At 37.2% G+C, this 12,131-nt stretch overlaps 4 protein-coding genes and 1 non-coding gene across 5 annotated transcripts; 2 read left to right on the forward strand and 3 right to left on the reverse strand.

Annotated features, from left to right (window-relative positions):
* Positions 1-78: 78 nt before the first annotated feature.
* Positions 79-3,943, reverse strand: BDF20DRAFT_360377 (dynein associated protein-domain-containing protein). Its single transcript, XM_053075277.1, has 9 exons — positions 3,540-3,943; positions 2,640-3,468; positions 2,432-2,559; positions 2,030-2,368; positions 1,821-1,941; positions 1,527-1,746; positions 1,318-1,454; positions 478-1,227; positions 79-397 (listed from the first exon to the last, which is right to left on the reverse strand). Exons 1-9 carry the CDS (start codon positions 3,902-3,904, stop codon positions 233-235), a joined length of 3,054 nt encoding a protein of 1,017 aa, XP_052937801.1. The 5' UTR covers positions 3,905-3,943; the 3' UTR covers positions 79-232.
* Positions 3,944-5,156: 1,213 nt separating this feature from the next.
* BDF20DRAFT_793572 (CAP Gly-rich domain-containing protein) lies at positions 5,157-5,321 on the reverse strand (the record flags this gene model as incomplete). Its single annotated transcript, XM_053076235.1, has 1 exon — positions 5,157-5,321. A coding segment is annotated over one exon (165 nt), but the record flags the coding sequence as incomplete, so codon positions are not given.
* Positions 5,322-7,437: 2,116 nt separating this feature from the next.
* Positions 7,438-9,683, forward strand: BDF20DRAFT_911175 (uncharacterized protein; the record flags this gene model as incomplete). Its single annotated transcript, XM_053083795.1, has 6 exons — positions 7,438-7,442; positions 7,512-7,654; positions 7,735-8,109; positions 8,184-8,386; positions 8,457-9,010; positions 9,083-9,683. 6 exons carry the CDS (start codon positions 7,438-7,440, stop codon positions 9,681-9,683), a joined length of 1,881 nt encoding a protein of 626 aa, XP_052937803.1.
* On the forward strand, positions 9,651-10,434 carry BDF20DRAFT_857523 (uncharacterized protein; the record flags this gene model as incomplete). Its single annotated transcript, XM_053080348.1, has 2 exons — positions 9,651-10,321; positions 10,399-10,434. A coding segment is annotated over exon 1 (262 nt), but the record flags the coding sequence as incomplete, so codon positions are not given.
* A 1,162-nt stretch (positions 10,435-11,596) lies between these two features.
* On the reverse strand, positions 11,597-11,669 carry BDF20DRAFT_t59. Its single transcript has one exon. It is a non-coding gene; the product is annotated as a tRNA-Lys (tRNA).
* Between the last annotated feature and the right edge of the window lie 462 nt (positions 11,670-12,131).

Consider the following 12,131-nt stretch of genomic DNA (forward strand, 5'->3'; position numbering starts at 1 on the left):
TAAACAAAAAGGAAGGAAAGGAACAAAACAAGAGAGATTCTGTAGGCTGCTGCAGTCTGGAGAAGTAGAAGCGACAAAATTCAAAAAAAAATGCAGTTTATTTTTGACAAATCAAAAGAGAGGAAGATGAAAGCATATAAATAAAAATGAAAGGGAAGTATGGATACACAAACCCATGACGTCGAATATCAACTTGCGGATTCAAATTGAGGCATTCCTTTTGAGATCACATTTATGTTCGAATGAATATATTATGTAATTGTTTGAATTCTGTTGCATTGTGGATATCAACGCAGTGCCTGGCTGAAACATTTGATGAACTTGACCCTAACCTTGGTATCTTAATTTTTCCAAGTTGCTGCTGTAGTAGCACATGCTTTTTTGTTGCTTTTTGTTGCTGTTTATGTGAAAAGATTGAAATACTTTAGTTTTACTATTATTACTTCTCAAAACTAGTAAATTAGAAAAGCTACAAACCTTCTGTTCGTTATCAGTCCAAGAAATCCTGGCATTAGGCGACGTGATTTGGAGATCAACCATTTTACTTCTCAGTTGAAGACTTCGTTGTCTGAGTGTGTATAAGACAGATTGTTGCGCTTGGTACTGATAATCAGGTGATCTTTTCATACTTTGCCATGTTAACATTTTGTTGGTATCCTTCTTAACATGCTGTAGCCTGACTATCTTGGGAGAAGCACCTGCTGCTCGTATATCCTTCAATAACATCCTTGTTTCTCTAGCAACATCATTCAGACGCTCTCGCTGGATATCCTTTTGACGAGTCTTATCTACTAGTAGACTTTCTTTCAAATCTAAGCTACGGATGAAATCTGAGCTCTTGAGTTGAGCATTCTCAGCTCTTAAATAACGAATGGACGCTTTGAGTGTTTCCATTTCCGTTGCCATTTCAACGTAGTTACCAGCCATTTCTTGAATTTGCACAGGATCATCCCTCTCAGCAAGTTCAACAAAGTTAGCTTTCCTAAGCAGAGATTGTCGTTTTTCTTCTCGCTTGCTCGCTTCTTTCTTCAGGTTATTGTTTTCGGCTTCAAGCGTATCATATTCGTTTTGAAGATTCTCCATGGCCTCAGCATACATTTGCTCTTGGCTTAATGCTTTTTCCAGGTCACTCTCAAGCGATTTAATCTTTTCTGCCTCCCTTCTAGCCATCTCCATACGTTTCTCCAACAAGTTTATTTTCACTTCTGATTCTTGAAGTGCTTGATCCTATACAATAGTAAATGCGTAAATACAGCAAAAATGGGAATTAACCGCAAGGTAAAAAGTTCATTACTCTTCATTACAGCTAAGACTAACCTTTAACCTCACATCCTTAACAAGTTTGACTATTTCTTCATTATGTTGTTGTAACTTGCGTTCCAGCTCATGGTTTACAACCACTTCTGCCTTAATATCAGATGCACGTTGAGTCCAGGGCGCAACATTAGTCGTAACTAAAATGATAAGAATGAATTAGATAAAATGATTCGTTACATCTTCTCACTATCAGTTCCTTCATGTCTTACTCTTGTCAAGTTTATCAATGTGCTCAATTTGAACATTTGTATTATCAAGTTCGCTATTTAATGATTTAATGTTTCTGAGAGCGCTCTCCCACATTGAACTTTCGACCATTTCAAGTATTTCGTCTCCCTTCTCCAAAATAATCTTCTGAATAGCTGTGAGCTCGATATCTTCCTGACCTCCTCGCTTAGTATCGATGTAAGTAGTAATTGCTTTACAGGTCTGTATTCATGTTAAATGTATAAAGCTTGAGTCAATATGTCATTGCATTTACAGCGCGTGGGTTGATGCCTTACGTCAAAACAGAATTTACAAAGTTTGGAGCTAATTGCAAGTAAAGTATTGAACCTATGTAATTGATCTAGTTTCAGAGTCATCGCTTCTTCAAACATATCTTCTAAGCGACGCATTAGTTTCCTAATAAAATGGCAGAGGAGATTGTATATCAATATCAAGCTTTCAAAGCAATGTCAAATAGTCATTATATTGAAATCGTCATAATTACTTTGCTATTATTTTACTGTTCTTTGCTTGCGCAATAAATCTTCCTATAGGCTCATGATAGTTTTGCTCCATTCGCTCAACGCCCTCACTAATTACTAAACCTTCTTTTCTTACTGCATTATCCAGTGCTTGTCGGACAAACGTCAGGAGAACAATCATACGATCGGCATTCAAATCCAAGATCCTTGTTATTCCAAAGAACTGAATGGCGTTGTTTTTCTCTTGTTGAAGGTAAGTATCTGCCAAATGTTCTAATTGCGATACTATACGCTGTAATTCTGATAAACATTGGCCCTCGTTTACATGATCCGTTCTTAACGATTCAACAATGGCATTCAATCTATAGAGAGGAAATGAATAAGCAATTGATTACAGATTTGCAGTTAGGAGCCAGTGGCTTTACCTTCGTTCAACGCCGATCAAATCATGGTACACTGCCCCCATTCGAAGAAAGGTTGGAATATCGCACCCTTTAATAAATGAATGGAATCTTGTAGCTAAAATACCTAACCACCCTGCTCTTTGTTTAATCTAATTGTATATATCTTAGTCAGCATATATTTTTATACAACCCCAGAATTAACCTAGTCGAAAACGAAAGATGCGCTTACCTCACAAATAGTGACGAGGTTTTCATTAATATTGTTCATAATCTTCTCACTGATAGGATGATTTTGATCCAAGTGCTTAACAATAAGTTGTGCTTTGAATTCCAAACGTTTGAATAATAAAACGCAAGAAATTGAGTCATTCTCAGTTTTGAAAAACGCGTCGGGAAGGTAAGGTTGGATCATATTGAGACGGTCATTGGCTTGATTGACTTCCAGTTTGCGAAGCTCAATATCAACGGCTTTCGCTTGAGCTTTCATGACCGTATTTTGAAGTTGCAAGTTGAGAGACATCATAGCTTGTGATTGACTATTTAGTGTTTGTTTTTCTGATTGCTCAGTCTGTTCCTTTTGCTTCAATACGTCAAGATCATTCTGTAACATTGTCACTAGTTCTCTAAATTGTTGAATAGTGGCTTCATAATCTGCTGTGGTTTCCTCATTAGCTCTAAGTCGCTCTAATTGCTCTCGTAACAGCATATCGCGATGATCTATTTCGGCTTGAAGCTGCTTTTCTGTTTCAATATGGTTTTCCTCTAATTCATCCGCCAACTCTTTGAGTGCTTCGAGATCTTCTACTGTGGCATTTAATTCATCTATTCTTTCTGTCAAATTCAAGTTTTTCTCTGTCAATTGCTCGACTAGTTCTTCGGCGCCAAGCGCATCATCAAGCTGCAGTTTTAAATCCTCAATTGTTGCCTCAGCGTCAGCAAGCCTCTCTAGATTTTTTTCATATTGTGATTTATATTCATCTAGTTCGTGATTCTCTTGTTCCAAAATTTTAATTTTTTGCTGTAATTCGTTCTCTTGTTCGGCTGTTGCATCACGCAACCTATAAGAATGAAAAATCTCATCGATCAATATCATAAGTACTGAAGTCGATGCGTTTCATTCTCTGTTTACCTCAAAAGAGCCTCTTTCAATCGCTCATTATGTCTCTCTAACTGGATCACCTCCAAAGGTGTTCGCTCTTCGTTTTCTTTCTTAGTTAATTCTGGTGGTTTATTGAGTATGTCTGCTTCTTTTCTAAGAATATCCAAATCAACGGCCACCTCCTCGATTTTGTCCTTTAGCATATTAACTTCCTGCTGTAAGTTCTCTGCCCTTTCCTCAGCGACTTCTTTATCCAGAGTTAGCATTTCCATAGACTCCAACAAATCGTTATATTTTGATTCATATGTCTCTTTTTCCTCGATGATTTCTTTCAGTTCTCGCTTTGTATCTCGAACATCCTTTTGCAATTCTCCAATTTTATCTATTTTCAACATAAATAAGCTGTGTGGAACCAACCATAAATATTACAAAAACGCCTCGGTTACTGACCTTGTAGCTTGTTTCTCAACGTCAGAAATTGTTCAGCCTCTTCCTTTATTTTTTCATGTTCTCTAAACCTTTCGCGATCTTCATGCCGTTTGCTTTCTAATATTCTCAGTTTGAACCGTAATTCTTCATAATCTTTTAAAGGTACTGTCTGATAGACAAACGGGGAAAAGATCTATCAATACCCTATGATGGAATACAGACTTTCTTGGGGCATATTTGATACTTACTAAGTCAGACTTACTAACTGGTCTTACAGTTGCTAAAGAGCCGTAAACCCGCTCTTGGTCTGCCTTATTAAGTGCTTCCATGATTTGATGATGTTGCTGAGTTATTTCTGTAGTTACTGATGCGGTTGTTATTGTGACATCTTCTTTTTCTTCTAACGAAACAGGACTGGAAACCATACCTGCATTGGCCAATGTATTTTCCTGGCAAAGCATATCGAATTTAGCTTGTTCAATCTCTTCCAATCTTGAAAACTTATTATTATTTTCATTGTCAGGTTCTTCATTATCTCTTGTCACATCAGGTGTCGATGGTGCAGTAATAGGCGGTTTTGGTACTGCTGCTGCAGTAGCTTCCTCTATTCCTATCGTTGAAGCTGTTGATGCCGGTAAAGCAGCTGGTGGTAAACCTGAAAGAGTGCCTGATCTAGGTCTTCTTAGGTTTGTTGTTCCTGATGTTGTTAGGTTTGACGTGTTCGGGATCATGGAGTGTTTCTTTGTAGAGACACTTGATTTTCTTCTACTCATGTTTGGAATGGCTGTACTTCGAGTGTTTGATATACTACTGCTACTACCATTATAACTGTTTCTACCCGATGCTGCAGTTGTAGTAGAGGATGTATCTGATGAATTTAATAGGGATGTAGGTCGGCGTTTAGCAGTATTAATAGTTGGCGCATTTATCGGAGATGAAGGAGAAACGATGGATTTTCGTCGTTGCGGTGGAGTGGATGAAGAAGGTATCGCTGATTTTCTTTTGGATGATGCAATGGTTGATGTTACCGGTGTCGCTACTGTTGCTGTTGGCGAAGAAGAGGCAGTAGACTTGCGTCTTTGTTGCATAGTGGTTTGTGAAGCATTTGGTATAATGGATTTCCTCTTACTGGAGCCTGTGGGCTTTCAAAATAAAATCACGATTAAATGAAGAGCTTATTTTTCATCTTTTAGCTGTGTTTACGTGTACCTCGTTCAATAATTTGACATTTGTTGGTCTTACAAATACGCCATGATTTACTTTACAGTCAAAATATCGCTTCCCTTGCACTACTCCACTATTTTTACCGACTGCTTCGTCCAATTCTATTCCTACCCATTTTCCTGTCTGAAAACTAGTAGGTCCACAAAATCGGACGGTACCTGAAAGTTCGTTATTGACCACAACTCGTGATCCGATTGCAAAATCCTCGGATAGCGTTGAAGATCTTTTACTGATTGACATTGGTAATCTAGGATGTAGTCTGAGTGCTTCTCAAAATCAGTTTCTTAGTGATGAGTTTCTCTTCACCTTTGCTTTGGAGAAAGAGGCAAAGGATGTATTTTCTACTGTAATTATTACTGATAACTTTTATTTCCTTGAACCTTGTATTTCGTTATTGTGAACTAGTCAATAAGTTCAGTGAAGAAAGGAGTTACAGCAACTAAAGGAAGAGCAGTAATTTTTGTAATGGCTAACTTAAAATGATCAGGTTGCTTATCATTTAGCGGTCTTTTTCTTGTGGTGCTCGAAAAAGGAAATTACATTTTATGCCTTTAATCAGTTCCCCTGAATCAGAGTCTCTGCTGTCATTTATCTGGCCTTATAAACTAGAATAACAAAGTGATATAAACGTCACAGTCAAAAAGAGCCTCGTATTGACCTTTTTCTGAGGACAACTTTCCTGAAGCTCTAAGAGGAGTGTTGTGATGGCCATACCTTTGCAAGCTTTATATACTCGGATGTTCTTTTGGTTTTGGAACAATACAATTTTCTTCAGTTTGTTTGACCTTATGCAAGTGTTCTCTATAATTTTACTTTTTGTTTGTGCTGCTGTAACAATTTTTACTCTTGCCGACGCTCTGATGTGAATATACTATGATATTTCGCAGGACAGGCTTTGACTCAGTTTTGATAACATTGAAAACCTGGGCTGCAATAGTTTGGTGTAAGGTGAAAAGAGCATTATCCAAGCGAAAGTTGATAGCTACATTCCATTTTCTAAATGCAAGAGAATATTTGTTCTTTATGATACTAGGAAGACAACCTCCAGTCCATTGTACCCCTTTCAGATGCTCGTGCGCCATGCTAACGAAATAGTCTTATGTGAGAAAAACTGTCTTAAGGAGCAATACTGTGGTCCGCTAAGTTCTGCGGTTGAGTTACAAATAACGAACTGGTATCCATATCTTGTTTGCATACGCTTGCAGGTATATAGCAATGTTGACATAATGACTATACGTATTATTATTTTCAAGGTTTTTTTTATCAACTTTCCGATAAGAATTGTAGTGATATTGAAGTGAATTAGTAAACTAGGAAGCCTAGATAAAATGTTGTTAACAGTTATAAAAACCACGACTCATATCAAGGCATATGTCATTGGAATGGTAGTATTTGACGACATGTAAACCGTATATTGTTATGTAGGAAGATATAGGAGAAAGGAAAAAGTGAAGGACTAAAGGTTATGGTGTGGCGATATTTAGGCCCAACGCATAGTGGATTTGCAGTGTATACTAGTTCTTAAGCGTGATGTTTGTCCTTACAAATCGTTCCTGTAGTCTGTTATCAAATTATTGAAGATACTCAACTTGATAAATTGCACAAATTAAAGTTTCATCGGCAAAAAACCTATGCATTGCTCAATGCCGTCGGTCTCAAACCACACTGATAAGTTTAGTCTGAAGTATTTATGAATAGTGGCGGCTACTTTTTGTTTAAAAAGTATGTTTGTAGTCAGTATGGCACTTTTTTATTACTGTTCACATTAATGGAATCTAATTTTAAAATAGTTGAAGGACGTTGCTTAACCTTTATAAGGCTTAATCTAAGCGTCGTCAATATCTTGAAGGGCAACAAATGCGATTACCTAAACAGTTTTATTGTTTTACATAACAAAGATTGAATAAAAAATTTGTTATTCACATTGTGGATTACTATTTTTTCGCTTCAGATTCGAACTATTTTCAAAAAGAAATAAGACTCTTTCATTCAATAAAATTGGACAAATTTGGCAATTTGTTTTAGGCACTACCTAGGATAAAATCGGATTGATGGCAGCTGTTCAACCTAAAGCACCCTTAGGAGTGGGAGCATAGCAGCCTAAATAATCTTTCTTTTACATATTTCCCTCTTAGAGCCCCTTTTAGAGCTAAAATATAGACCTTATTGAGCGTAAAGCTCTGCTTGCAGATTCTGTTGAGCATACGGAAATAGATAACTATTACGCCATTCCAATATATCAAACAGTAATAGAGTGATAAATGTTGTCAGAAAAATGTTGTCATCTAACTACTCTCACTTTTCCCTCTTCTTTATTTTTTCTCCATTATTTTCTTTCTTTCTTAAAAGTTACTTAGATTCGTATACTTTTAAGACACGGCATAAGCTCTATGCCGAAGCTGAAGCTCTCATTAAGGAAAAGAAGAAAGCAAAGTTAGCTGCTCTCGATGATGAAACTACCAAAAGTTCCACAAAGAAAAGAAGATTGAGAAGTATGAATTCCTAGGATTGCTTATATCTACTGAAAACTTAATAATATACTGTAAATATTGTATTAGGCCAAAAACCAAAGATTCCGAAAGCGTTGTTAAAGGTAAGAAACGCGCAAAAACCAAGCGAAAAGCATCTTCCAGCACGAACACTACCAAGTGCAAGTCATGTGGAGAACTCGGACATGGAAGCAAAAGAAGTCCATTATGTCCTAATCATGAATGGACATTGGAGGAAACCATAACAAGGAAATTGGGTAGTTTTGAAAGGTTCACTATTTCAGTGCCGTTAGAAACATTTGTTACGAATCCTGCCAATTTTGCCCCCTGCCTTGAACGTGTGTTGGAAAAGTCAGCCTTTCTGCGAACAGTGGTCGTCAAGGCACAATTCATTGTCAACCATTACATTCTTACGTATCATAAGCATGTAACAAACGCGTTGTTTGAGCAAACTTCTGGTATACTGTCTGTCGGGTCGTCTATGGAAGTGCCAGAATTGAAGATGTGGAGGCTCGTTACCCTGAAATGACAGGTTTCGCAGAGGCATATTATACGCTCTTGATACATCATCATGAAGTCAATATTTCAGTATATTGTGGTTATTTGGCATATTACGGCCAGACTGTATCGTCAGCATGTATCACTTTGGCCACAACATATGAAAACTATTATGTTGAGAACTTTGAAGACACGATGGCAAAATACTTTATCTATTATCTTCGCCTTCATTACCCTGTAAGTATTACCAATGAATATATATATATATATATATAAATTCACCAAATTGACAACCATAACCATGTAGGATTTCAATGTTGGCCCTATCAAAGGCCTTGTTTATAATGAGCTCCTTGATTACATTTTTCTTCAGCCAGCCGGCCAACTTTTCAACATCAATCCCACTACTGCTCCTAGAGAGTTTATGCCGTTCATCACAGAGATGGAGCATCTCCTAAATGCTGCTTCAAGACCAATAAGAAACCACCTTCCAACCATACCAGCCAACAAAGTATCTGTCTCCTCTAATCCCTCAATGCTGATACCCCTCTACCATTATATTATTCTGCAGTACGAGGATTTTCAGTTGCGGGATGTATTAGAACAATTGGATTTCGAAGCGTACAAGCTTCAAAACCCTGGCATTGTTGGCCATCAATTTCCTGCCCGTTTGACACCGACCAAATTCGCCATGTTTCCAAACCCAAGGATGAAATGGCGGTTTATAAAACTGGATTCTCAAAACCTTCATCACTTCTTTCCGTATGATCGTTTGGCGAAACTGGACTACGAAACAGAAATTGACTACATTTCAAGGTGTTTCTTTCGATACTTTAACTTCACAATATTCAAAATAGATAGGTAAGCTTCTTGAATTATATCTATTTTTTAACTGGGAAGGGCTAATTCAGATCTGTTATATTGCTGTCCTAGCATTGAAGAGTTCATTAATTTACCTACAGGTAAAAATAAAATGTTCATCTACTGCATCTATACCGACGGATACACATGTCGGATTGCCTTTGCTAGAAAGACTACCAGTAGCATTATTGGAAATGTACAATTGAGCATATACGACTTCACCGAAGAGGAAATCAATAATCACTTCCGTCCCTGTGCTGTAGACCCCAGGCGCAAAGATGCGTTTGTTTCGTACCATGGAGGAACAGGTGTTAGAAAGTGTTCATCTCAAGAGTATTACCAAGCCATGGGATATAAGGGCAGGATGAAGATAGAAGAAGAATTGAAACAGCAACAGGGTATCAAAACCATAGAGTCACTAATCCCATCTGTTAAAACAACATCTGCTAGCCGCTATCGTGATCATATACAGTATATGTGCGCACATATGACTATTCTGCATCAGTTCTATGGATACAGAACCGCAGAGCTGAACTGGAAGAATTTTCGTGGAAGACAAGTATCCTTAGAATATGCTACAAACATACTGCTGAATGGAGGAAAGAAATATAACCCGCAGAAGAGATCACGGCATATGAGTAAAAGCAAAACAATCGCCGAAATCCCGGCATAGCTCATCAATCAGTCAATACCATGTAAATAGAATGATTCAAATGATGCGCACAGTATGCTTTACGGTAATAATGTATTCTCACTTTTCTCTGAATAGTCGTCACACGTACAAAAGGTCATTCGAAATTGGCGATAAGTCCAAAATGCCACTGGTACTGTTTGGTGACGGGTTAACCAATAGAGCGCAAGTTCGCTTTAAAGGTTTGCAAGCCGGTGTTTCTAGGAAAATGTACAAGCATTTGAAAACTAAAGAGAAACAAGGGCTAGTGTTAGTATTAGATATTGATGAATTTCGTACGTCAAAGGGTATGTAATCAATCGCATATAATCATAAACATAGCTCAAAACTCTGATTTACATCAATCTGTGTATAGATCTGTAATTCGTGTAAATCGTCGGATGTAAGAAAGCATCGTTCTCGTACACCAAGTAGAGAAATACATCAGATATCTTTTGCAGAAGTTGTAGTATTTTTTGGAATCGTGATGTTATGGCGGCTCAAAACATGTATCATATTGCTCAAGAGATTTGGATTGGTCATGGAAGACCTGGCCCATTTTGTCGTCAATCACAAAGCGCCACAACGAATGTGGTTGTCTCCCCTCGATGGGAGACTTATAGATTCTACAGGAAGTATGTCTACATTTTATCAATAATATATCCAAAAATATTGTACTCAAAATCCCAATTTTTCTGTTCTTTAATCTGAAAATCACCTCAATGCTGTCCGAAACTGAACCGAAAAGAATGTATTTACGTGCTGAATTGATATTAATCATATCAGACTGCTATACGAAATATTCGTTAAGTTAATTGTTTCTCAACAAATATCCACCAAGGAATTTGGGAATGTCGTGCTTTGATCGTTGGGTATCGAAGGATTGCGGACCACCCGCGTCTATTTTCGACCAAAATGAGAAACAAGGCAGTGTTCTGTTGAATTGTGCGAAAACGCTGATTTTGTAAAGCCTGCTAGTATAAGAACATGCTGGATAATAGGTTGACTTGGTTTTTAGTGTATGGAAGTTCGCTATTAAAAAAACTGCTTAATTTATTAAGAGGTAACGAACCGTATAGATAAAAACTAAAAAATAAAATAGAAATAAATAGAGAGATAATTCAAGAGCTGAGAATAGTCGCTTAAATCTGCGATACAAAGTATAAAGTACTGAATAGAGATATAGCAACACTGGAGATTAGAAAAACATAAATATTCAATGTTGTTAATAGGTGTGTAGAGTAGGTAAAGGAGCTTGAGTAGAATAGGAGAAATAAGTTCAACAGTGAAATAAGACTCGAGCGAGTAGTGAGCACCAGGTTATTAGTAACCAACATTTATTGTCTCAAGTGTTTTATAAAATTTGATTTATGATCTTTGACTAAATGAATAACTCTAACGATAAACTGAGATGTATCTGGTACAATCTGGTTGTGTTAAGAGCAATGAAGTCAAAAGAATAAGTTCTATGATTAATACTACTTCGCAGAAGTAGAAGGCAGAATAACACTTGATTAGTGTAGAATTTAAGATAAGATGTTTGAGATAAGGGAGATCTAATGTTTATTGTTCTGTCAAATTTGTGGCGTTTATATAGTTTTTTTTTAGAATAGGGGTCTGAATAAAATTGTTTTTCACTGGCTAGTTACGTAGGTAACAGCAGTTCTCCTCACAGTGTTTAAGTAATGTCTGGTGGGGACACTTTGTCAACATTCTGTAACGTGCTACTTAAAGTTACAGAGGATTGGAGTCTCTGTAATGCATTTACTGTGGATCAGGCTTCGTTGTTGATGGCTACATACCAATGATATTGCCAAAGGGTCTCCAAAAGCTATCAAATCCCGTAATAAAGGGATAGTTTAAGTGAATAGTAACAATAGAAACGTCTCATGATATTAAACAGAAAGCAAAAAATTAGCCCAACGGGGGGCTCGAACCCCCAACCTTGAGATTAAGAGTCTCACGCTCTACCGATTGAGCTAGCTAGGCTCCCTTGATATTGATGTGATCGTAAATAATTGTCATGGAAATAATTAGAACTCCGTCACGTGATCGGAAATAGCTCATGGTGTGGTCGGATAGCTCAAGAGATCGGAGCTGGTAGAAAGCATATGGTGTGCAATTAATTTAAGGAAGTGTATATAAAGAATAATTTGATCTAAAGAATAAACGGGGCCTTTCTCCATCAATAAACCTTGTACTATAAAGTGTGTCAGAAGCTTTATAAACACCTATACACGATATAAGCATATCATATTTGGATATTTGACTACGCATTGATAAACACAAAAATATTTGCTGCTGTCACGTGCCCAATGGATCCGGATTTTCTTTTCAAACCGGACATACAGTGACCTCATATCTGCGAAGTGTTTACAGATTTTGCATAAATCTCAACTCTACCACGAAGATGAGAGGTGTCAATAGATCAATTGCCTGTTGAGAAGCGAT

Source organism: Mycotypha africana (genome assembly GCF_025528875.1).
Source record: "Mycotypha africana strain NRRL 2978 chromosome Unknown BDF20scaffold_3, whole genome shotgun sequence".
NCBI classification, from domain to species: Eukaryota; Fungi; Mucoromycota; class Mucoromycetes; order Mucorales; family Mycotyphaceae; genus Mycotypha; species Mycotypha africana.